This window comes from Pavona decussata, unplaced genomic scaffold, assembly GCF_977016875.1.
Source record: "Pavona decussata unplaced genomic scaffold, jaPavDecu1.1 SCAFFOLD_322, whole genome shotgun sequence".
NCBI classification, from domain to species: domain Eukaryota; kingdom Metazoa; phylum Cnidaria; class Anthozoa; order Scleractinia; family Agariciidae; genus Pavona; species Pavona decussata.
The window spans coordinates 852,684-877,355 of NW_028145712.1; the positions used below are offsets into that span (position 1 = coordinate 852,684).

Here is a 24,672-nt window from a genome sequence, read left to right on the forward strand (position 1 = left end):
GCGCGCAAAACTGTTTGGTTTGTGTAGAAGGTAATTAATCGGCCGACTTACCGAGTTAAATTTTATTTCTGTGACATTGGCCGTTTTAATACTAGAGGACGGATCATCTGTCTGGACGAACGTACTTGGGCAAACATTTGTTGTTCGTCTGGTTATTCGTCTCTAGTATAAAGATAGGCACAAGACACATTACGCGGCTAGACAAACTAACTTCCATGGTACGTCTTGAGCGATGAACAACGAAAGATGGTTCGTCCAGAAGGATAATGCGTCTTGTTAGTTGTATCCGTCTTTATACTAGAGACGAATAACCAGACGAACAAGGAATGTTTTCCCAAGTTTGTCCAGACGGATAATGGGTCCTCTAAAATAAAAACGGCCGTTGAACATTTTGAAGCGACGGTCACCGTGGTAATAAGGTGTTTAAAGACAGCCCTTACTTCACCAATTAAATAATTCTATTTGTCACGGGCTGACTCAAAAGATCAATACGCTATATTCTCTTTTCATTTCTCAGGAAGGGCTAAAAATCACTATCCCATGATGCTGCAGTGGAATATTTGGTGTTTGGTGCTGTTTTCAGCATACGCAGGTTTGGAAAAAATGTTAGATGTACTGATTTGCTGATTTGTAAACCACAAAAGTAATGCTTATTTCAGTCAAATTATTTTTGAGCTGAGTATTCCTGTGAAAAACTAGCGAATAATCAAAGCACTAGCCCGATTCTTACCTGCAAAGCTTATATTACATATTTGCTGTGTTAAAGTTGTTTGAAGTTTCTCGTCGTTTAAGATGATACATTTATGAAGACAAGTCGAAGATAACGATCCTTAGTTTCTTGTTTGTGATAATGATTATTAGAGTGAGTCTCGAGTCATTAGAGAACTGGTCATAACAGGTTTGTTCGAGGAGCACCCACCTTGTTTGGGGTAGGGGGGTTATCGAAGACACTACCTGTAATATGAACATTACCAAAAAAATTGAATTGGCTTTAAAATTTGAGTTTAAACAAGAATAATCAGCTAGCAAGAGTCAAAACTGCTTGATAAACAAGAAAAGTGAAGTTTGAATCCCATTGCCACTTTTTACTGCGGGATAGAGGGATGGCTACGCAGTAAAGACACTATCTTTACAGGTTGAGGAAGGGGGTAGAGGCAGCACCATCTACTTTATGGTTTGGTGGGTCCTGTTTGAGTATAGTATTTTATTACATATATTTCCCTTAATTTTCCATTAAGCTGCCCAGATGAAGCCTTCCTGTAAAGATTCCTTGGATATCTGCTTTGTTATTGATGAGACCAGAAGCATAACAGTTCAAGACTTACACAGAGTTCTGAATGCTGCCAGTTTGCTCGCTGCTTCTGTTTTTGGAGATGGCCACAACAGGCCGCGTTTTTCTGTGGTTACTTTCCACGAGGAGGCGACTATTCGTGTCCCTTTTAGTGGGCAGCTAAGTTTGCGGAGCTTTTATTATTTGCTAGAGAGGATGAAAGACGACATTCGACACAAGCCTACACGTATCGACAAGGCTCTGGAAAAGGTCAATGAAGCTTTTGGTGGACCTGGAAACCGTCCAAATTCTCCTGATGTCATGATAATATTCACAGATGCCAAAACCAAGACTGGGAAATGGAATAAATTTGATAATGCAGTGAAAAACCTGAATGTAAGTGCATCGTGTTTTAACGCAGTAAATAAAAAATATCCTATCATATGCCCTGGAATTATATACATATACAAAGGGCTTTTTTAACAGTGCCAAATATTTTCTTTTAGGAGCTTTTTCAATGAGTGGGCTTCAGTTTGGCCAGTCCATGAAAATTCTGAGCGTCTGAGATTTTGCAGGACAGATGTTTTGGGTTACCCTCTTTTTAAAGGGGACTGTGTTCTGAACGTTGCGATATAAGGAAGGGGATAAGTCGTTCGACTAATGGCCTTTTAAAATTCGTGACTTTTGGTTGAAGTTATCTTTTTTTTATGATGGTAGTAATACTGCTCTTGGTATTGTTAATAGTGGCAGTGATCTAGTGTTGATCACAACAGAAGTGATGGCGATGTAAATGATGTTTATTCATTTATTTATTTATTTATTTATTTATTCTTTTTGGAAAGGTCGTTGCAACGACATAACAATGTCGATAAAGGTGATGAGTAATAGTGACGGAAATGATAGTGGTGGTGATGATGAGGGTGACGATGATGTTGTTGATGATGATGATGATGATGATGATGATGATGATGATGATGATGATGATGATGATGATGATGATGATGATAAAGGGGATAAGGGGGAGGAGGTCGAGGAGGATGTGGATTTTGATAAGGATGATTGTGAGAGTTAGAGTGAAAGATATAGTACAGGCGGTGGTGATGGTAATTTTAATTATGATGCTAATGCACGTTAACTTAACGCAATGCAATTTTCTCATTGTGTTCCATAATTATGAATATTATGATCATGACAGTGATAAATAATGTAATGATGATGACATATTAATTTTGATAATGATGATGATGATGATGATGATTAAAGTTATTGACTAAAAACAAGTGCATTAATTATAGTCTTCAACAGTTTCTTACCAACAACGTTTATGGTAAGGCTGATTTTGGATAATTTCGACATGTAGGATGATACTGTAATAGAGACATTGTTTGTGGTGGTGAGGTGATGACGATGACGATGATGATGATGATGATGATGATGATGACAACGTGGTTCAGCGAGTAGAGTAGTATTGGTTGTGGTGTTTGATCGTGGCTACAATGATTAAAGTGATTCCACTGAATTGATCTGTGTATTCTTACTAAGCTGAGCATAATTTCTTGAGTAAATAACGCGCGCGCACTATAAGAACATAGTGGGTTCTCCTTGATGCTAAGTACAGCCAATTACTAAATGATTATTTTCCCCCAAAAAGATACCATGACGTCCTATCATATTATCCTCTATATGTTTAATTTTTTTTTAGAAAAATTGTGAATAGGAAAACAAGGTATCGATCGTTGTTCTAAGTTTTGCTTTATCTATGTAATTTCTGTTTCCACCACACATGGCAAAAGCTCACTCAAAATTTGATAGCGGATTTTCCAAGCAATTATAGGGTAACTTTAGTAGATCGTACCTCTTTCGTGGGCATGGTGACCTATCTTTTTATTAATTTTTTTTAAATAACATATCGTAGTAAACAATCACAGAAAGTTTGAGAAAAGTTTTATGACAACATTTCTTTTAAGGTCTGAATCACCTTAACCGGTGATGGTGTCCGGTGATGTGATAGTGATATTCGTGGGGAGAGATTCAGTTTCAGTTTCAGTTTATTGATTTTGACATAATTTTTTTACAAAATAATAAAAAATAAAAATAAAGTATTTTTTAACAATAATTGTGCACTGCCAGCAGTTAGCTAGCAAGAGCTAGACGACGCGAGCAGTGTCTACAAGCAATACCCACTGAACAAGCAAAAAGTAATAAAAGTAATGGTCATAGTTAAGGTAACTTCATTGTTAGGTGTTAAATCTAAAGAATAAACATAGTTAAGAAAAATAAAAGTATACATAACAAATCGAACGAAACAAATTAAACTAAAGATACTTTTAATCTCTAGGGAAACATATATCGGGTTGCCGTCGGACTTGGGCATGATGTCAACCAAGCTAACCTTGAGTTGATCACTGGCCATGCGGACAGAGTTGTTATCGTCAAAAATATTGCTGACCTACCAATGCGTGTTGATGATGTCTTTAAAGCGACATGCGGTAAGGGGGTTTTTATATTATTGTTAACTGTAATTTACTTCAACTTAAGTAAAAATGACTTTTAAGCACTACCGTAATGATCAATAGGAGTACCTCAACGTTAGTTTCGAGTTGTACTGAAGGAAGGTTAATACTGTTTTATAGAACAGACCGAAGGGGGATGGGGTGGAATCTGACCAGAGCGAACTTTTCTGCACGTTAAGAGGAAGAAAATTTCCTTATAAAAATCATTGTCTTCTGTACTACAGCTGAAACTGAGGAACCGAATGTTGATGAACTCTATAGCAGATGGACAGTGTGGTCTGCCTGTAGTAAAGATTGCGATGGGATGCAGATGAGATACCGTTCTTGTACTCGTCAAGCTCGCGAAGGACCAGGAAAGAAATGTATTGGTGGTACGACAGAAGCAAATTCATGTGGTAATTCTTGCCAAAAAGGAGGTAATAGCCATTGTAAACAAGTTCATTTCAGTTTAATCATTATGTGGGGGTGTTGTGGTGTAGCGACCTTAGATATGAAGTTCACTGATTTGAAATCGGAAACCTCTGTTCCCATATTTGGTCCCTTTACTTACTGGGATTAGGTTTACTCCAAATTACCTCACTAATGTTAAGTGTCTGAACCTGGTGCGTCTAAGTTGGTACGGGCGGAACACTGCAGGAGGGAGCCCTGCAAAAGACTAGCATCCCATTTAGGAAAGAATAGTGATGCTTCTAGCTACTCCATACTACCGCTACAAAAACCTTCAGCTTCCCGGAGGGTGTGGGCGAATTACGTTGCCCCTTGGTAATACATGCTAAGAGTTCTCTAACTATTAAAGAAACACGACAGCTAGCAATTGTTTTGTTTGTCTCCTGGCTTTTCTTACAGAATTTCCTGGGATAGATCTTTGTTTATTGATAGATTCCTCGAGAAGTATCCGGCAAGAGTATTTGGGGAACCTGACGGACGCGTTCCTACCCATGCTGCTAAATCGCTTTGACATCGGTCAGACGAAGACGCGCGTGGCTGTTGTTTTGTTCCACGAAGAAGCTGAAATTCTTGGCAATTTTACAACTAGGCTTTCTTACGATAAAGATGAACTTGTTAAAACAGTTGAGGATATTCGCTTAGCGAAAAAATATGGCACTCGCGTAGACGAAGGGCTCGAAATGGTTTATAAAGATCTTTTCTCCAGGGATGGTGGAGACAGGGAAAAGTTCCCGAATGTGCTGGCCGTATTCACCGATGGAAAACCTTTTCCTAACGATACAACAAACCAATTCAACGAAAAATTACAACCTCTTAGGGTAAGTCTGTTAATCAAAGGTGGAAATAATAAGTTACACGAGACCGCTGACATCTAATGCGCGTTTGTTGTGAGGCTAATGTAAGGGTGTATTTTCGATTTTAATTTTAGAATACACTCCTGTTATTTCCTCTCTGTAGTTTTGACAGATTTTCCCTGTTGTTCAAAGATTAGAGTTAACAGTTGTGCTTTGGACAGGTTTGCCTACTTCCTTTAACCTTGGCTTGGGCCTCCTCGAAGGTTGAAGTCAAGGCAAAACATCAACTTGATTGGTTGCCCTTCTATCTATTTCCTTAGACCAGTTGTGCTGTTCTTCTCTGTCGGTGTATTTTCGCAAAACCCAGTTCTTATCTCTGGTTGGGACCATCTGGCCTTGTTGATTTACAGTTGTAAACATGTTTACAGCACACTATAAAGTAAGGCGTGATTTGAGTGATACTTGATAAATTGTAGTTGAATTGTAGTAGAATTGATGTAGTGAAAAACCTCACTACATCAATTCTACATTCAGCCAGTTTCTTAAAGAATAAAGAAGAGCTAAAAAGATTCCTGGTACCTCCCCGCTAAGCTGAGCGAGCTACTCTACACGTGCTTTGATTTAAAAGGAATACTCGAAGACATTACAGCGTGGACGGAAGGACATAACGCAATTGTGACCTTACTTGTTATTCTTTATGAAGCAAAAAAAAAAAAAAAAAGCAACGTTAGGCGAAATTTTCGATTGAGATTTTCTTTATTATAATGAAACAACATCTTGCAGACCCCGGCAGGGGCACTTAACGAGACCATAATAAGTAAAATGCTTCAAACTTCAGTGTTGCCAGGTGGTTTTCTTCCCTTCTCAAGAAATAATTTTTAAAAGCTGATATCGGTGATTGATCTATTCGGAAACTTTAGCTAAAAATTGAAGTTGCAGAAAGTCTTAGCAAATGGAATTTTATTCTCCGGATTACTGGCCTTTATTGGGGCACGAAAGTGCTAGCTGGCCTTTTTCCACATTTTGACGACATATTTGCCTCTATGAAAACGAAAGGAATTAGTGTTACTGTGTTGCGACATTTTGAGTTGAAAGTTTGCAGAGGAAAAGTTCACATTTTTTTTACGACTAGATACGAATTTTTGAGATGATTAATACACTCCGAACAGTTATCCGCAGAAATGAACCTTTTGGGTGCTCCTGTTGAAAGATCCCATTGAAACGCTTCGCCAGTTTTTCATTTCGAACATGTTTCCATGACCAATAATTTATGACCTTAGCTTCAGAACAGATAAAAGTGGTATGCATACAATCCTTCTGCAGCTCAAGAGACACTTGATTTCTCGTCATAGATTGATCGCGCAGTTCACATTGTGCTCATGGCATATGGACCGCCAGAAAAAATAAACTACCGAACGCTAATTGAAGCCGCAGCGCCTGGAAAAGTCATACCTTTTACAACACCAGGACGTAGCGACACGACAGCAAGCCTTGAAGAACTCCTGAACGCCATTCGCGGTAAGAAACAATAGAAATAAAGACAATAATAATAATAATAATAATAATAATAATAATAATAATAATAATAATAATAATAATAGTAATAATAATAATAATAATAATAACAGTCATCATCATCATCATCATCATCATCATCATCATCTTCATCATCACCTCTCAACAGGGGACCCACGTCACAGTACAAAAGTGGTTTTCAGTGGGGCGAGTAATTAAAATTCGCTAAAAAGTAAGCCCTTAGCAAATTTGGTTTTGATTGAAAATAAGCTAAAATGTCGCAAGCATGGTATGGTTTTCAGATGACTATTAATCTGAACAGAAATATTATGTGTAGAATCATTCCTTGTCGCTTTTACTTTACCACCATAATTGCTCTTTGTTTTTTGCTACCTCAAGAAACTTAATCGAATCCCAGCAGAGATTTTTAGGATCTTTTATATTCTGTTGATAAAATAATTTACACGATCAAATGAAATTCATTCAATTTAACTTTCTGTACCCCATATTTTAAAGTAAAGATTATAATTGTTGTTAGTCGTTTTCATGCCAGGTACGCGAAAAACAAAAGTCTGTAGGATTAATAAGGATATCTATTACAAACTGTTTGCTAAGTTTCACGGATATTGGACAAATACTCCCCTTCAAATAAAAGTATGCTCCTTTATATACTTGAGACAGCTCTCAATGCTAGTTGTACTACATACATCTTACATCTTAGACTGTTCACAGTCGCCTTCTTTTCCGTTGGATTTCGAGACTCGATCGAACTGCCGCCATCTTGGTTTGTAACGACGAGCGCAACCTGGGCAGATTGTCTAAACTACTGAGGGGGCAGGAGTGGGGGAGAGAAAGAGGAGCGCCCCTCCACCCCCATACAATGTACCATGACTGGGGGGCCAAGATGTTGGCAGAAAGATCGAAAATCCCACGGGAAAATAGGGGACTGTAAACAGTCTAAATACACCTTGCACCGGTTGTTCAAAGAGCGGATAAATCGCTACCAGTGGATAAAATGCAGAGCAACTAATACATTTTATCAGCTGGATAGCGACTTAATAAAGGGGCCAGGTCAAGAATTAACAATCTGTATTCATCGCCGTGAAGAACGTTCTGTTTGTCTTATGTTAGCCACTGGGTTACCTTTCATATTATTATTATTATTATTATTATTATTATTATTATTATTATTATTATTATTATTATTATTATTATTATTATTATATCACTGTCTTTTTTAAACAGAGATCGATGGTCTTTACACTCCATGGGGTGAGTGGTCTGCCTGTAGTGATACGTGTGGCAATGGCGTTCAAATACGAAGCAGGAGTTGCACTGCTCCTCCGCCAAGAAAGGGAGGAAAAGACTGCAGTCACTTTGGACCCGCCGTGGAAACCAAGAAGTGCAACTTGGTGGCGTGCTCGTTGCCACACTTTGCTCGCAACAGTGAGGTACCTAATTGTGCCGCTAAAGTATTCACGTAGTGATAGAAAACATACCCACCAACAAAATCGTGTAAATTTAGAAATGATGACAGGAAATGCGGAAACTGGAAATGATTGCTTTTAAATTATTATAAACGGAAGAAATTTCTTCCCTCGTTTCGTTTAAAATTGTTGTATTTTAGTTAAAGTTACTTTTTTCATTACTTTGTTTGTCTACGTGTTTGCTCCAGCTCGTCAGTGGGAGATCAAAGAAGTATAACAAGTAGATTTAAAATACGTAAATTAAATCGCCAGTCCAACGTCACGCCCGAACAAATAAGAAGGCTCATTCAGTTCTTTCCAAAAAATATCCACGAATTACAGTATTACAGAACAGAAAAGTAAGGCCAGCCAATTCAGTCAGTATATTGGGTGATCTGAGTATCCCCATGGAAACGGAGTTTATTCTTTTAGATACCTTTTACATACACGAACCATAACATCGATTGCCTTGAAAAGCATCTCGGATGCACAAAAACTGTACTTTCCAGATGAAGAGGGCAAGTATGCCTCGATCACTGGCTTAATTCAAACAAACGCAAAGAGATAAAAAAACAGGGGCATTGCCAAATGTATTTTTGCAAAGCCATTTCGATGACTGTATGTACCGCCTAATTTTATGGGGTTTGTTTATTTCTAGGCGAACTCAGCAGCTGAACGAGTTGAGAAATAAACCCATGGACAAAAGACACACAGGAAAATCAATTAGGGGTTGACTGTCTGCGTTGGTTAAATGGTTTATAGTGATTAGCCAAAAAATATTGTGGTTCAGTTTACAATATCTATATCTTTATTCTTGTATAAGGGTGGATTGAATACAGCGTACCTATTTATAATTAAATAAGACCACTCTTCATTAAATTTGCAGCGCCAATCTTACAATCTTTTTATAGGTAAAATATTTCGGCTGGGCTTCTTTTTCGTGCATGGTTTGTATGCCGGGAGAAGACTTGATTTCTTGGGTTACATTCTCGGCCGCTCGACTTTTCTTAGGGCATGGCGTTTTCGCCTCAAAGACGAATGTTTTCGTTAAAAAAAATATTCGGATCTAGTCTTTAAAAGCTCAGCAGTTCTTAAAAGTCTTCAACACGACACTACCCTGAATAGCATAAGTCGTGTTAGGTCGTTCTGAAAATTACACAATCAGTAAAAAAAAAAAAAACCAGCAACCGTCGGGCAACTAGAACCACAGCATTTTTTGCAACTTGGGTCTTATTTAATGAGTTAATTATGAGGATTGGGATAAAAAAAATCATCAAAGGCGGGTTTAGTTTCGAAATTATGAGGATGAGGTGGCCAGCTTTTGCTTCAAATAAAATAGAAAAAAATAGAAGGATTAGCTTGGGTATATAATGGGAGTATGGAGCATGGAAAAATATCAAAGGATGAAATTTTCATCTTTTTTGTGGATCGTTTTAACAAATTTAAGACTGTCTTTTAAACTGAGTACTGAATTTCAAACTTTAATATCATAAAAAGGACTGTAAGTAGGTCAGCTTCAATCAAAGAGGTATCCTTCATATCAATGCATGTAATTCAAATAATCTGTGCCGGACCAGTTTTAATTAGTTTTATTTGTGTTTGATAAAATTTCCTATCCTTTTGCAACCAAATTGAGTGTGCAATTGCCAACGAAATGTGCTACAGTTTAAAAAGTTTAGGCCACCCCAACAATTTTTGTAATTGCGTGTTATCTAGCTTTCAATACCTTCTGTCAAGTTTCTCAATTATTTTGTGCACGAGAGAGAGAACTTTAATAGTCTAGAACGCATTCAGCGTAGTTTGTTCAAATCCAAATGTACGTGGCAGTCCCTTTAAATCTTACTCTGGATACGCTGTTTGGACGAACATTGCTGTGAACTTGTACGTCAGGTTAACATTGCGATGGTGCAATCTTCTGTTGTTATAGATCCACTGATAAAGATGTTGTTTAAGTGGGAAATAAAGATTTCAAAAAGGGCTTTGTTGTAGTGTATTTTATGCTTATTTATCTGTACATTATCCTCTCAGATTATATGTAAGTTGGGAGACATGGCTAAGAAAATGTTTGAGTGTGTAGGGTATTTTGCATAACACTTTAAATTAATGGAAAACAAAATTTTAACAATGACGTTTTACGTATGTGCCTCTTTTTGGCTATTTTATTGACTGATTGATTTACTTACTTACTTACTTACTTATTTAATTACATATTTTCCTATTTATTAACTAACTGATTTATTTATTTGTTTAATTTAATTTACCGGTCAATATAAGGAAAGGCTACATCCCATTTCAGATCATCGCAAACCGTGTTCCTGTTGTAAACAATAAGCCAGGTCGAAGCCTCAGTATGCCCATTTTAGACTACAATCACGATATAACTGGCATACTCTTAGGTCGACAAGTAACAAGTTCATACAGGAAAAATACCCCGTATTTCATTGTAAACTCTACTAATACTGCGGAGTTGGTGCCTGAAGAAACACAACCATCGTGCCTGCAACTGTCACCACAAAGAATAACCAAAAGAAGAACTTGTCAATTATTATAGCGGCCTCCTGCCATTCCTCGCTTTCCTTCTCCGATTTCATTTTATCCTCCAAGATGTTAGCGATTTTGCTCAGGTGTTGCACAATCAAGCCGTCGTGACAAGCTCTTGTTGAAGTTTTCGGCAAAAGATCGCTTGGTGCTTTCCTCGGCGCAGATGCGCATGCCGACGAAAAATTCGAGGCAGTGTAGGCAATATTAAGTGTTCCTTTCCCATTGAAAGTGTTATTAGAGGTTTTGAATCTAACGATTCTTGCCAACACCTGAAAAATGAAGAGACGCAGGGGCAGGGGCATTGCCATCCGATCTGCAGTCCTGAAGTAGCATCTCAACACAAGGCAAGTGGCAGCCATGGACAGACCCACCTAAAAAAAGGACATAAAAATTCCTTTTAAAGGAGTAGTGTCATCTACTTTTTTGTGTCAGTTTGAAAAGCCGAAAAATAAATTTAATCAATGAAATCGTCAATTCTATTCTCTATCGCTACGCTCAGCCGAATAGAAATCATTTCTAATGTAAGTGGAATGAGTAATGAACACAACAGTAGTGGAGGGAGCCGCCAGTAATTATCGTTTATTACAATAGTACAGTGCCAAGATACAAGCAAAGACAAAACACAGTCCATATAAAATATACAATTACAAAACAAAGTATAAATGCTGAACAGTACAATAACAAAAAGTACAACTCAGCGAAACATTTTCGAAGTAGGATATAGAAAAAATGTCTAGACAAGGCTAGAACTTTACTCTAAATGATAACTAGTAACAACTATATACGGAAAAAATTAGCCTCGAGAAAAACTGGTCGGCGTCAAGTGGTGTGATATGCGCAAGGAGTGGTTTATAAAGGCGCATGAAACCCCTAATGGGAATAGAAACAATACAACCAAATTAACAACCAAAAGAAATATACGTAATTATGGTTCAGTTTTGTTAACAATAAACCTACTAGTGTATAGAAAATCTATTAGTTATGTTTGGCTGCGAATGGCTTGGATGGAAATGGATTGCAACTTGAAAATTTTTTCAAGCTCTTCCTGTGCATTGTACAAAAGTCGTTAAAACCTGGTTACTGTTTGTTCTTTCCCCTAATATTTTCTTCCTGGTGATCTAATAGCAATTTCATGTTAGAAAAAAAAGGTTCTTTTTCCAAAAATTGAGCAGTTTTGACCAAAATGCAGAAAAATCGCCGTGACAGTGCCCCTTTAACTTATGATCAGGCGTTTGCCCTATTTCTAATAATACACTTAGGTCACACGTTACACTTTTAAATAGACCCATAAAAACCTTGGTCCCATAGTAAAACTGCAAATATTTATCAGTAGTGTTTGAAATAACTTTACCACAAACATGGCAGTGACGTAGTAGATACTGATGATCGGCACCACGTCAGACACTGGCGGCATTATCTCAGCGACAAGCAGCATGAATACGGTCATGGTTAGAAGACTGGTGACCACAAGAGTAATCCGCTCTCCAGAATCAGGTGGGAGAGAAAAGGACAAGAAATTCACACCTAATAATAATTGAAACATAAGACATATCAGACGATTCGTAGAGCTCGGTAATATGTGAGTTTTTTTTTTTTTTTTTTTTTTTTACTAAGTGTTGGATTTTTGCTGTTTAAGAATTAATGTAAAGGCAAAACGGACTCCGTAACAATGTTAGTAAAGGCAAATATCACCTACTTAAAGTATGAATCCATATCTATATCTATATCTATATTTATTAAAAACTGGATCATTGTATAATGAATTCCAGGCTTTTGATTGGCCTAGCGGCAATGGTGTATATGAGCCATTATACCATGCCCGAGAAGTAGCGACCATAAATTGTTTTCTGGTTGCTAAAAAGGAAACCAGCAAGGCCTTCCAATATTACTTGATTGTTTTTAATAAAACAATTATTCCACTCGCGCTTGTTGGATATGAGATGATTATAGCCAACTCGGCGCTTCGCGCCTCGTTGGCTATCTATCATCTCATATCCAACGCGCGCTCTTGGAATAATTCTTAACTATATCTATATCTATATAGTCAGTGCCGCGAACTACGGGTCGGCGGTCCATTCAAACAAACCGAATATAATGCCGGGTTGTTGTCAGTGGCTTTATAAAAAGAACCGCTTGTACTATTTAAGAACTATTATTCGAGCATCCTGTACCAGGAAGGTCTCTCAGCTCATTTGTACACTCACCAGTTAGTAAAAAGCACGGGATCAGGAGGTTCATGTAGTAAAACAGAGTCCTCCTGCGTATCTGAAGCCTGAAAGTGACATCTGGGTAAGGTTCTTTGCAGCAGATGTAGTATTTTACATTCCTCTGAGCTTTGAACTCTATTAAGTCCCATTCGCCATTGCTGACAAAGTTTTCAGTTTCTCCCTCATCGGACTCTGGTCTTAAATCGAGTCTTAAGCCGTCCGAGGTCCATGAACCAATTTTTAGCGTGCAGTTCTGAGTATAAAAAAGATTAAGCAAGCAAAAAGTAATACATAAGAGTATTGAAAAATAAAAAGGGAACGAATAGGTCGTGTGAGATGTTGCAAGGAAATTTTGTACGTAGTATACAATGAAACTGCCTGTTCAAAATCTGATCTCTTAGAAAAGATTTAAATTTGGAAAAAACATCGCCACGTCCATGTACATTATATGGACCTCGATTTAGTTACTGTAAAACCGAGTTCTATGTATGTTACATGGAACAAATTTGTCCTTTAACTTACAGCTAAATTTGGGTTTGTATTGCCGTTAATTAACGGCTAAATTACTAACTAAGTAGTTTATAACTAAGTTACTAAGTATATGGTTAATTTTTTTTATTATATCTATAGAATGCATTTGTTACAAAATTCGCCATTACCAAAACCTCAGCTCTGTAACTGTGGGGTTTGTGTTAATAGTTGCTGGGCGAGGTTTGATTTCTGCGAAGCTCCTTGGGCAACGTCGCGCGTCTTGCGAGAAAGGCAAGGCATTCACTTTGGTATAAATTTACGCTTGTGTTTTTATAACCATTGTAATGATTGAAAATGCTTTCAAAGCAGAACTATCTACCACGCGCGTCTTGGGATAGAAAACGCGACTGTAATGTGATCGATTTCGCGAAGTTTCTTTCCATTATAGTTGACTCGGGTAGTGCCGTAGTTTCATTGGCTTACATTAACGTGAGGCGAGATAATCTCCAGGGCCGGGTTGTTCGAAAGCCGATGTACGCTTATCTACGATTAAAATTTAATCGAGGTTTTCATTTCGCTCTTTGAAAGTGGTTTTAAAGTCTTATTTTTTGGTAAATGTACTGGAGATATATTGTCGAATCATCTCAGGGTTGTTGCAAGCGGTTCCAATATGATTCTTTCATTACTACTGAAATCGAATGCTGAAGAACCTCCTTTGAGAAAGAAGCTAACCAACTAGCTAACAACAAAGCCAGAAAGAAGCCAAAATCTAGCTAACAGCAAAAACAGACTGTACAAACCTGCTCATCGAAAGGAAAGTAAGCCACGTTAATCTTGCACGTGCTCTTAAAAATGACTGGTGCAAGCCATGTGTTTTTACCGTTGAATTCCACTACAATGTCAGTATCGAACTTATTTAGCCCTCCGTCTGAATTATCATTAGCACTGAAAAGGAGAGGATTTATACTATTAGTTTCCTTTTACGTAATGTTAACGACCAGATTGACAAACGCTGCGTGTATGCATCGTCCTTGGCACAAGACCGACAGTACTGCAACCATCTTTTATTAGAGAGGTTAAGAATGACGTTTACGGTTTATGACCACGTGACCATGTTTATCCTATTTTTGCCGCTTGCTGTTTTCAGTTTCTCTGTCAAATCGAGTAGTTTAGCGTTAGCATCAAAGGCCAGAATTAGTTTGCACTATTCTCATCTTTGTACTTTTTATTTCAAGAAAACATCTCACGTTTGCTGTTTGCCTTAAACGCGATTCTTAATCTCTCTATCGTATCAAAATGCGAACGTCTGAATTCGCCAGTTGCTACCGCTTTCTATACCTACAAAACATGAGACAGGAATCAGGTTTCAACATTGAGTAGGTCTGAGTCGACTTTAAGTTTGACTGATCATGATCGGATCAATGGTCTTCCAAGACGTTGTACTGTTTCATTGACCAGAAACTTTGGTATATGAATAACTTCTGCTTCCTGCTGAGAAAGTCTCATAACTCACCGTGAAGCTTGCTCCACATTGCCTGGAAACAGGTTTCTTAACTCAGGAAACTCAATAAAGTCAGTTATCAGGAGTTTTATAAAAAGCATTTGTTTCAGAATGACTTACTTGTTATATAAAACAAGGTCGGGTTTCCAAACCAGCTCTGGAGACACGTTTATTTTGGTGATGTTTCCACTCTTCCTGGGATCCCAGACAATCAGAGGATTGTACCATACCTTGAAGATGTGGATATTAAGGATCACTCGTTACGACACTGCTACACAAAACGCCTTGAGACAAATCCTTAACTTAACGAACATATTAAGCAATAATAATTGGAATGATAACTATTAATGGTGTCTATTAAGCAATAATAATAATAATAACAATAATAATAATAACTTTATTATTGTGTAACAAAAGGAATGTAGCTGAGGAGAGAAGTCCCCTCTACTAATAGTGGACACCTAACTAAATAGCTTATTTGAACTCTAGCTAAAAAAGAAAGAACTACAATATATTGAAATTTACATCGTAAACCATATTAAAATATTAAAAATTTCATACGTCAATTGTAAAACTCATGTAAACGACAGTCATTCACGGCATACGTTGCAGCCTCGACAGTTACTGACATTTGCAGCAAACGTTAAGGAAACCCAGAGTGTTATTTATGTCGCGAAATGATGCCCACGTGATAACCCTTGAGGTCATCGGTACTACGTACCAAGACTGCGTAAAGTTTAACCAATAGGGAGCTTAAGCAACGACGACGGCAACGGGAACGGCAACGAAAACGTCATGTGAAAATATAACTTCGCGTTTCTCTTACTACTTCGCGATCCCAATTCGTTGAAGTTGTACAATATGGCCGGCGAAGTATTCTGGAACTCAATTGATAGGAACGGGGCACTCAATGAGGAAGAATGAGAAATTCACTGCCGTGTGCTGATGACGGCAGAAAAATGTTCCAAAACATACAACGCACGTGCAGAGGGATTGCATTTGCTCATTAAACCTATTGTTTTGTGGCGTTTCCGTTGCCGTCGCCGTCGTCGTTGCTTAAGTTCCTTAATGAGGTGTTAGAGCGGTTCCGACTAGATCAATTGAGCACAGCCAGCGTAATCTTACCAATAAACATACTACTCTGGTTGATAGTCAGTCTTGGAATTGACTGTATTTGATCATGACTGGCTGAGCTAACAGCCTTTAAAGAGTAATGACTATAACTGATTCGAAAAAAAAAAAAAGATCAAAATGTAACCCTTTCTTTCTATGGGCTGTATAAACTAGCATTACGTATGAGGTTTTCCTACCTGCCGTATCCACATATTGCTGACAAGGATTTGGTTTTTCTCATTCTTTAGTAATTTAAGATAAATAAAAATAAACAAGTTAAAGCTCAGTTAAGGCCATATACGACGGCTTTACAGTAGCCCCGATAGCAACGAGATACTTAACTGCAAACTAAACAACAAAAACATATCATCAACCAGTAGTGCATTAGCTACTAAGAAAAAAACTGTTGATACATGGGGATAGTGGAGTCATAGAAAAATGCAGGAGCCCATGGACTCCTAATAAATAATGTTTCAAACAAATACTTTGAGAGAATAGAGTATTACGCAACGTGAACTCTACCCCTTTAAGGTGCTGTTACTGACTAGGCAATTTTTGTTGCAAGTTGTTTCGCAATTTCGTTGCACATGCGCAGTTGTGACACAAATTGCACGGTGTAACACGTCCTGAAATGAACATGCCTCACGAGTTTGTTGCAGTCACCGTTGCACAAGTAGAACCAACTTCTACTTCTCGCTATGATTGCCGCAACAAAAAAAATGCGAGACATGGTTGTTTCAGGGCGTGTTACACTAGGCAACGACTCGTGCAACTTGTGGCGCAACTAAATTGCGAGACAACTTGCAGGAAAAATTACTTAGCAACAGCACCTTTAAAATGTTCAAGTAGTTTACGAGTTACTATATTGGCTTATATTTAGAATGTCCGGTTCGAGACAATCCCTCCTGCGACACCATAACGCTTATTATCTAGGGAAAAAATAGGCGGTATAAAAGATGTTCAGTTGCACTAATATGGCAGTTTCTCTAGTGAAAGATTCAAAATGCACCTCGTGACGCAGTATGGGCCGACTAAAAGTGTGATATCCGATAATATTCCTGCTCAGTGCAAGTAATATCCCCAAGTTATTAAACATTCCCCTTCTTCAATGGAAGACACTCAAAAACTTCAAGATGGAAGAACGTTTTGTTGTTGTAGAAAAAACAGTGACACCAAGACCAAAATCTCTAAGAGAGCGGCGGTACGCGTATCGTTCAGCGAAAACATCTGGTTTCGAATATGCACAGATACCAAAAAAATGTGATGATATGAGCAGATATTTATCGTTGCCAACATAGCCGTTGGAGTACACGGTTTTTGCATCTGTTTGCTTCAGTTTATCAATGCCGGCGTTCGAAAATATCGTGATAACTAAACTTCAAATTAAACCCCTTAGGACCGGGTCAAACGTCTAACTTCACATGAGACGAACTAAATTGCAATTTGGATCGACCCAAATGAGTGAAGCTCGACCGTTGGGTCAAACGTCGAACATAATTCGTCGAGCCAAATTGAGAGAAGCGCGATTAATTCATTAAGTTCGATTCATGAAAAGATCGACGTTTGTCCAAAAGTCGATCTTCACATCGGCGTTCTATCTGTCTGAAGACTCCTCTTAATCAGATGGATAGAACGTGTTGGTCGATCTAAATTGAGCCGTACGAACTCAATTGAGTCAATGAACTTAATTCGCTCAGTTTTATAGTTCGTCTCATTTGAAGTTCGACGTTTGACCCGGATCTTAGGCCCCAACCACACTGATGCATTTTCGTTTGAAAACGCATGCTTTTTGATACCGCCAGAGTTTTCGCCTTTCGTCCACACTAAAACGCCCGAAAACGCCGATGAAAACGGAGACTTTTGAAAACACAGCGTTCTGAAAACGCTTCGATTTTAGTGTGGACAGGTAAAAGCGGAGACTTTTGAAAACGGTGACGTAAAAAGCGTCACATGCCATCGGTTCCAGTCCAAATCGGAGCATCTATCCAAGATGGCGGATGGTCTTGTGATGTTAGCACCTGCACAATCTCAGTTTCTAGTCGCTTCCATTGCTTCCAATTCAAGCGTTTTAGTGTGGATAGGTGAAAACGATACGAAAACGCTAGTATAGATGGAAATGTTCTGCTTCGTTTTCGCCGAAATGATTACAGACACTTTTGAAAACGCATTAGTCGGGTAGCATATACATCCTAGGAATTTGTGCGTGGCGCTAGGGTTAAAGCCACACGTTACCATGGTTACCTACCAAATCGATAATCTGGTGAAGCGACATTCCAAAGGTGACCGCCACTGTGTCATTTTGCCGTAAAACAGGTCGAACTCTTGGGTTGTATTTCTTGAAGATGTTTCTCCTCAATCTGGTCTCACTCTTTGTTTCACAAAGGCATCCTGGAAATAAGTTGAAAGGAGGAGACAAGTATGATTTGCGAATGGAGAAGATTTTGATAGAAAATTAAATCAAATGACAGCAACAGTACTAGTGGTATGAACAATGGACAAGTCCGGTCGGAAAGGGCTATAAAAAAGGTATCAGTAGCTTTTAAATGGTGTCATAAACTTTGAAATTCTTTCGCAGACCATTGGAGAGAAGTAATTTAAAAAATATACTAGTTTCGAAGTAGTACAACTGCTTACCCCTGACAGCCAAAGCAATACAAAGGATAAAAAGGCCTACTGTAGAGAACATGACGCTATTCCTTCTCCATTGCTGTAAATACTAAATCGTCCCAGATTGCATCTGTTAACGAGAATTCGCAGCAAAGAGTACAGGTAAATTGAAGTGGGCACAAAGAATTCTAACCAATGTAAAATCTAAAGATCGTTAATAAATGAGTTATTTGACCATAGCTAGGTTGTTAATAGGTTGTTATTTTACTATGTTGTTTTAAAAGTGATTTTGTGATAGAAAAGCTGCAACTATAATTCTTACACAAACGTTACAGAATTTGTCCCTACAAGTTCATGGCTCCACAAATTAAGAGATGCTTTCAATTTGTACCTGTCCCGCGATATTTTGTCTAAACATTATTAATTTTGGTGTTTCATGTCATTCACGATCCAGAAACATTTAAAGGGCAATGTCAGCAAACAAATTAATAAAACAATGTAGACAGCTAGGTCATTTTCTCTCAGGAATTGTTGCAATGCCATCGGGAAACTTATATTAATGTTCAGCCCAGCGTAAAATAACGTTTAACGTTTAAGGAAATTAAAAGAGGACATCAAGTTCCCCATTCAATATATCGTTGTAGTGTGTCACTAGATGTAGATGTTTGTAACTGTGAAGAGTTATAAAAATTCTGAGAAAATGAAAGATTAAAAGGAAACTCAGCCAGCTGTCATCGGCTCCTGAGTCGACAGAGAAGCATTGTTCGCCACAACAGGTACACAGCCTTATATCGCTGTATTGTCACGCCCTTGCCCTCTGTATATGACCCATAAACACGCCGTATTATAAACGAAGTAATCCCGTACTTTTCCAGCCGAATATAGACAGAACTCATGAGTCTAGTTTAAGTAAAGGACGAGCCTGGATTACCTCTTGTTCCCGTGCATTCAGACATACACAATAACGTGAACTGGTTGAACTGGTAGGTGTTCCAGTAATTCTAATCATTCTTGTCTCTTGACTCTTCTGATTCATTATTACTTTTTTTTTTAATAATGTTGTTCTCATTATTGAACATAGCTCGACCATTCAGTGCAATTGCGAGTAACTTCAATTTACTGAACTTTCAAAGCATTAGTATACTCATAACTTTGACCTTACATGTTTTTACGCCACTTTTTTCCCCAGTGAGTAAATAAAACCTCTATGTCGGTACATACAATATTTGAAAGTTTTTTGATTAGAGCGCTGATCTCCCTTAATGAAGGAAGTTATGCCTGTTTTAATAGAAATACGTTTAAAGTGCAAAACTATATTTAAGAGAAACTTAATCTTTGGCCAAATGTTTAGGATTTCCCTCAAACTGCATGTGCCTTATTTGTTTTGTTCCTGGTCCACAGAATAATGTGTCATATGTTCTCTTACATTGCATATTATTTTGATCGAAAAAGAAATTAAAAACTCGGAAGGGGATGTAACACATCCTAGAGAGTTACACTTTCATGATTTCAACGAGCAGCTCCTTAAAAGGGAAATTTCCTAAGCAAAGGCTCGAATCTATCAAATCCCCACCGGTAATTCTGATCACTCTTGTCTCTTGAGTCTTCTGATTCATTATTACTTTTCTTAATAACGTTGTCCTCATTATTGAATATAGCTCGACCATGCAGTGCAATTGCAAGTAAGCAATCTGTTCAATTTACTGAGGGTGTACTCATAACTTTGACCTCACATGTTTTCACGCCACTGCCAGTTTTTCACAATTAATAAATAACACCTCTATGTCGGTATATGCATATGTCATATGCCGGTTCTCTTACATACTATGTTATAATTTGATCAAAAAAGAAATTTAAAATTTTTGAAGGGGATGTAATACATCCTAGAGAGTTACAATTTCATAATTTCAACGGGCAGCTCTTTAAAGGGAAATTTCCTGAGCAAAGGCTGGAATCTATCAAACCCCCACCGTCTTATGGTTTAATCCTAACCATTTACTTTCAGTCTCTAAAAGTCTAACCAGTTGAAATAAAGCGGTAATTTCAATGCCACTTCTATTAATGCCCAATTTTAAATAAGTTAAAATACATTTAAGAGTAGTTCTCTGTCTTAAACTTGGGGATTCTAAAGGATAAATGCAAAAAAAAATCATTTGCGACAAGGTGCATAATAATTTGTTTCTTATACGTTTTCGTCAGAACTAACCCGGGTTATCATGATCGATCATGAAGGGATATATTTTCCTGGTTTTTAAACAATATTTAGGGTGATTTGCGATTATGCCAGCTGGTGCCGTAGCTATAAAAAATTTTTCTGTAGAAAATTACTTAAAGCCGGCTGCGAGTAACATAAAGGAGATTTTAAAAGTCACTTTAAATGCATAGTCTACTTTTCTTACCGCCCTGTGCTTTTATGGCTTTGTATTGAGACAGTGGAACATCATTGCAAGTGTGTCTTCATTCAAGAGAGAAAAAGCAAGTCTTTTTATTATTTTAACAACTTTTATTACTTCCATAGGTGCATGATAATGCTTATAGACTGTCATATATATAATCATATATTTCACAATGCCAGTAGGGTTCTATGATTATTGCTTAATTCTACTGACCTGTAGCCTTTTACGGTCCGTGCATGGAAGGATATTATTATTAAAATTATCCAGCTGGGTCAGTTGATTAATACGTTGGCCAACTTTTTCCTCGTCCTACATGCACGCTCGTGACATCTTCATCACTGTACGTTTTTTTTAACTGGTAAGTATACACAACTGGATCTTCAAAAGACAGCATTTTTTCCCATAACGTTTTCAGTTTACTTCGTTATAACTACCAAATTACATCACCTATTTCTACAATTCCTATTTCTTCACCTTTTTAATTTTAATAACAGCATGATCCCGTTTGTTGTGGTTTTTGCTGTTTTTCTTCTTTTTTTTTTCTTTTCTTTTCTTCTACAAAGTGTGAATAACCTGCTGATCAAATCATCGAGAAAAATTTTTAAAAAATGTAAATATAACCTCAATGGTTAATTGAGATTTCTGGTAGCTATTTCGAACTTTTGATGTTAAGTTAATCAGAAGTAAGGTCTGTCATGCAGTCAGTGCTTTGAAATTGAGATTAAACGATTTATAATTTACGTTATTAAATTTGTCACTCTTTCCTGGATTAATTAGTAATTTTTCCAGAACTTTCTTGCTTTTTTAATCGTCTTTCCTTATGAAAATGTCACAGCAGTAGGTTGGAATTCTCACCAGCCTTTCATGAATTATCCACGTTTATAACCTAATGTATATATTCTTTGTCGTAGCGCGATGATTTTACGAATAAACGCTTCTTCTTTTTTATTTAAAGACAAGGTCTTAACTGAGTAGCTTGCCTTCGGCCTCTTTTTCAAAGAGAGACTAAGTTCAAAGCCATATGATATATCAAAAACGTTTTAATATCCAAATTTTATAAAATATTTGAAATAGTACGCAAGCTCTCATTGGTCGTGTGTTTAGATGAGAGCATGAAAAACGGTTTCTCACGAAAGACTCGTAAAGTAATTTCAAGTACAAATATTAAAGGAAACGGAGAAAAAATTCCCAAATTTTTATTTTGGTTTGTCTATCTCTGTCCCTTGAGCCAGAGCTAAAAGAGAAAAAGAAGGAAGGACGACAGTCCTTTGCCTGCCTCGATGATCGTGAGCTAGACGATCTCTTCGAGGGATTAAGCTCAACTGAAGACGACAAAATATGCAACAAGATACGCAGTAAACGTTTTTTAAGGAAATTTTAGCGTCTAAGTACTACAATAAAATTCTCAGTAAGACATTCTTTATCAAATAAATGTACACGAAAACCGCACAACAAATAGCTACAGACTGTAAATGTTTCAAATTAATCAACCTTTGCACGGCCATTTTTGGCTGTCAAATTTTCTTAAAAATGTATTTCTCTGAGACTTTCTCAGCGTAAAAATCTACAACTACTACTATTACTATTACTATTACTATTACTATTACTATTACTATTACTATTACTATTACTATTACTATTACTATTACTATTACTATTACTATTACTATTACTATTACTATTACTATTACTATTACCAGCAACAACTTCAACAATCTGGATCCGCCGCTTGTGCTTGATTTCTAATCAGCAAAACATCACAAGGAACGCTTATCGATTCAACTTCTCAACCATGCTCTCAGACTGCCAAATCGAGCAAGTTAACGTCACTTTGAAGAGCGACCAATTAAGCACAGTCATATTCTTTTCAACTTAAATAAACTCATCATCTGGAAGTTATTTCCTTACAGAATGTTATACTTTGAACATTTGTTCTGGTTTTCGGGGAACTTTCAGTATTTTTCTGCAAGATTTACGAGGATTCAAAACTGAAATCGCCTTCACATGAACGGCGCTCTATGGATCTTGCCACAAATTTCACTTGATTTTGACTTTTATAACGCCCGAATTTTGATCGCTTCATGTGTTGTCAGATGCGCGTTTTCATTGACTAGGGGGAAATATGATTATCAAGAGAGAAATCGAGAAATCTATTTCAATGAAGAATAAGGGGGGGGGGGGGTGGGTTGGGAGAATTCTCGAAATCCAAACCCTATAATACAGGTAGGTTTGCATACCTGTCTTCAATTCTCCCACCTTTCCCCCCGTGTTTAGATGAGACAATGTAAACACGGGAAAAGTCCCCTGTTGCTTAAATGGTATTCTTATGGTGTTCATCTACTAGATCAGCACTTTAACAGATATAAAAAGGCTGCCGGCAACTAGAAAATTAAATTTTATTTCAAAGCATCAAAGGCGTGTCAATGAACTTAACAATTACCCATATTTCGATTTTGATAAATGTTTTCCCACCAGAGCTATCAGGAATTTTTACACATGGTTTGTTGCAACCATTTACTTTATCTTTTTTTTACTATTAAATGTAAAATTAATTACGACCGTCATGTTAGCTTAATTTTGGATTTTTATATCATATCATATGTTACTCAGCAAATTGTAAACCGCTTCTGATCTGCATGTTTAAAGATTAAAGTTTCCTTATTTCCACATACTAATTTACAACATTAATGCAAGGAACAGGGATTAGAAAAATGTGTAGTCGTGTAAACGAAAACCCATGGGGTTAAAAAGAGTTTACGCACCTGATCTCATACAAAAGCATTACCATTACTATTAGTAGTAATAATCAAAGATCACGGAGTGCGTTCGACAATCTCGATCCCAGGCTTTCTCTCCTCTACCAAGTTGTTGATGATGTCATTCGCAAATGCAAAATCTGCGGGGGATGCCAGATACGCGTCCCAAGATCCATTCATTACGTGCGATGTCCCATGTAATTTCGACTCCAATTTGTATTAGGAGTGCGTTTTTTCTACGTCGAACGCAAATATCAACTCTCTAATTACACTAAAAGAAATTTACTTATTAGCCGTAGCATGTTTGTTTTCTTAATATACTGAACACCTCCCAGTTTTTTCTTCATTTAGTATTCTGCCTAAGAAAGGATTCCATTGATATATATACCACTAATAAGATCCCTGAACCCTTTATGCCCACCCAATATTCACATGCATACACTTCTCACTGTCTTCATATTTTTGTTATATTAACAACATCAAGGATCTTTATAATTAGTGATCATTTCCTTTATTCTCATAAGCCGGGTGATTAATTAAGTAGTGATACTGTAAGGAAATCAGATTCCGATCACTACTGGAACATCAACAGTCAAAATTATTGAAACCTTTGATTAGAGCGCGATAAAACTTGAGTAAAAAATAAGTAATTATATGTTGGCAAATTTTCACAGCTGTCGAGAGAAATTCCGTAATAGCAGCAGCAATTTTTGACATACTTTTACAATTAAGAAAGCTTGAGAATTTGAGGGGCACAACACTTGACTGTAACCTATGATCAGAGTAGCTAGGCCAAACTTCCATATCTGACAGAAATTTGTAATAGCAGTAGCGGTTTTTGGCGTACCTTTAAAGTTAATAAGGCCTGTGAATTTGAGGGGTAAAATAATTGACCATAAGCGAAGATAAATAGCTTGGTAGAATGTTCATGCTTGACATAAATTTGTAAAAGTAGTAGTAGGTTTTGGAATACTTTAATTTAAAATTAGCCATGTCTAGGGTTATACGACTTGACGGCTTTAAGGGAAGATATGTAGCTCGGGCGAATTTTCATGTTTGCCGCACAAAATTTTAA

General features: G+C 37.3%; 3 protein-coding genes across 3 annotated transcripts; 2 read left to right on the plus strand and 1 right to left on the minus strand.

Moving 5' to 3' along the window:
• The first annotated feature begins 457 nt into the window (after positions 1 to 457).
• Positions 458 to 2,987, plus strand: LOC146453833 (uncharacterized). Its single transcript, XM_085096142.1, has 3 exons — positions 458 to 592; positions 1,239 to 1,666; positions 2,973 to 2,987. Exons 1-3 carry the CDS (start codon positions 541 to 543, stop codon positions 2,985 to 2,987), a joined length of 495 nt encoding a protein of 164 aa, XP_084952268.1. The 5' UTR covers positions 458 to 540.
• Positions 2,988 to 6,382: 3,395 nt separating this feature from the next.
• LOC146453834 (mucin-like protein) lies at positions 6,383 to 8,771 on the plus strand. Its single transcript, XM_085096222.1, has 3 exons — positions 6,383 to 6,542; positions 7,785 to 7,990; positions 8,664 to 8,771. The coding sequence occupies exons 1-3, from the start codon at positions 6,404 to 6,406 to the stop codon at positions 8,694 to 8,696; spliced, it is 378 nt and encodes a 125-aa protein (XP_084952348.1). The 5' UTR covers positions 6,383 to 6,403; the 3' UTR covers positions 8,697 to 8,771.
• A 420-nt stretch (positions 8,772 to 9,191) lies between these two features.
• Positions 9,192 to 19,401, minus strand: LOC146453835 (neuronal acetylcholine receptor subunit alpha-7-like). Its single transcript, XM_085096143.1, has 8 exons — positions 19,377 to 19,401; positions 18,084 to 18,226; positions 16,036 to 16,080; positions 14,846 to 14,955; positions 14,025 to 14,169; positions 12,751 to 13,006; positions 11,898 to 12,070; positions 9,192 to 10,917 (listed from the first exon to the last, which is right to left on the minus strand). Exons 1-8 carry the CDS (start codon positions 19,399 to 19,401, stop codon positions 10,459 to 10,461), a joined length of 1,356 nt encoding a protein of 451 aa, XP_084952269.1. The 3' UTR covers positions 9,192 to 10,458.
• Between the last annotated feature and the right edge of the window lie 5,271 nt (positions 19,402 to 24,672).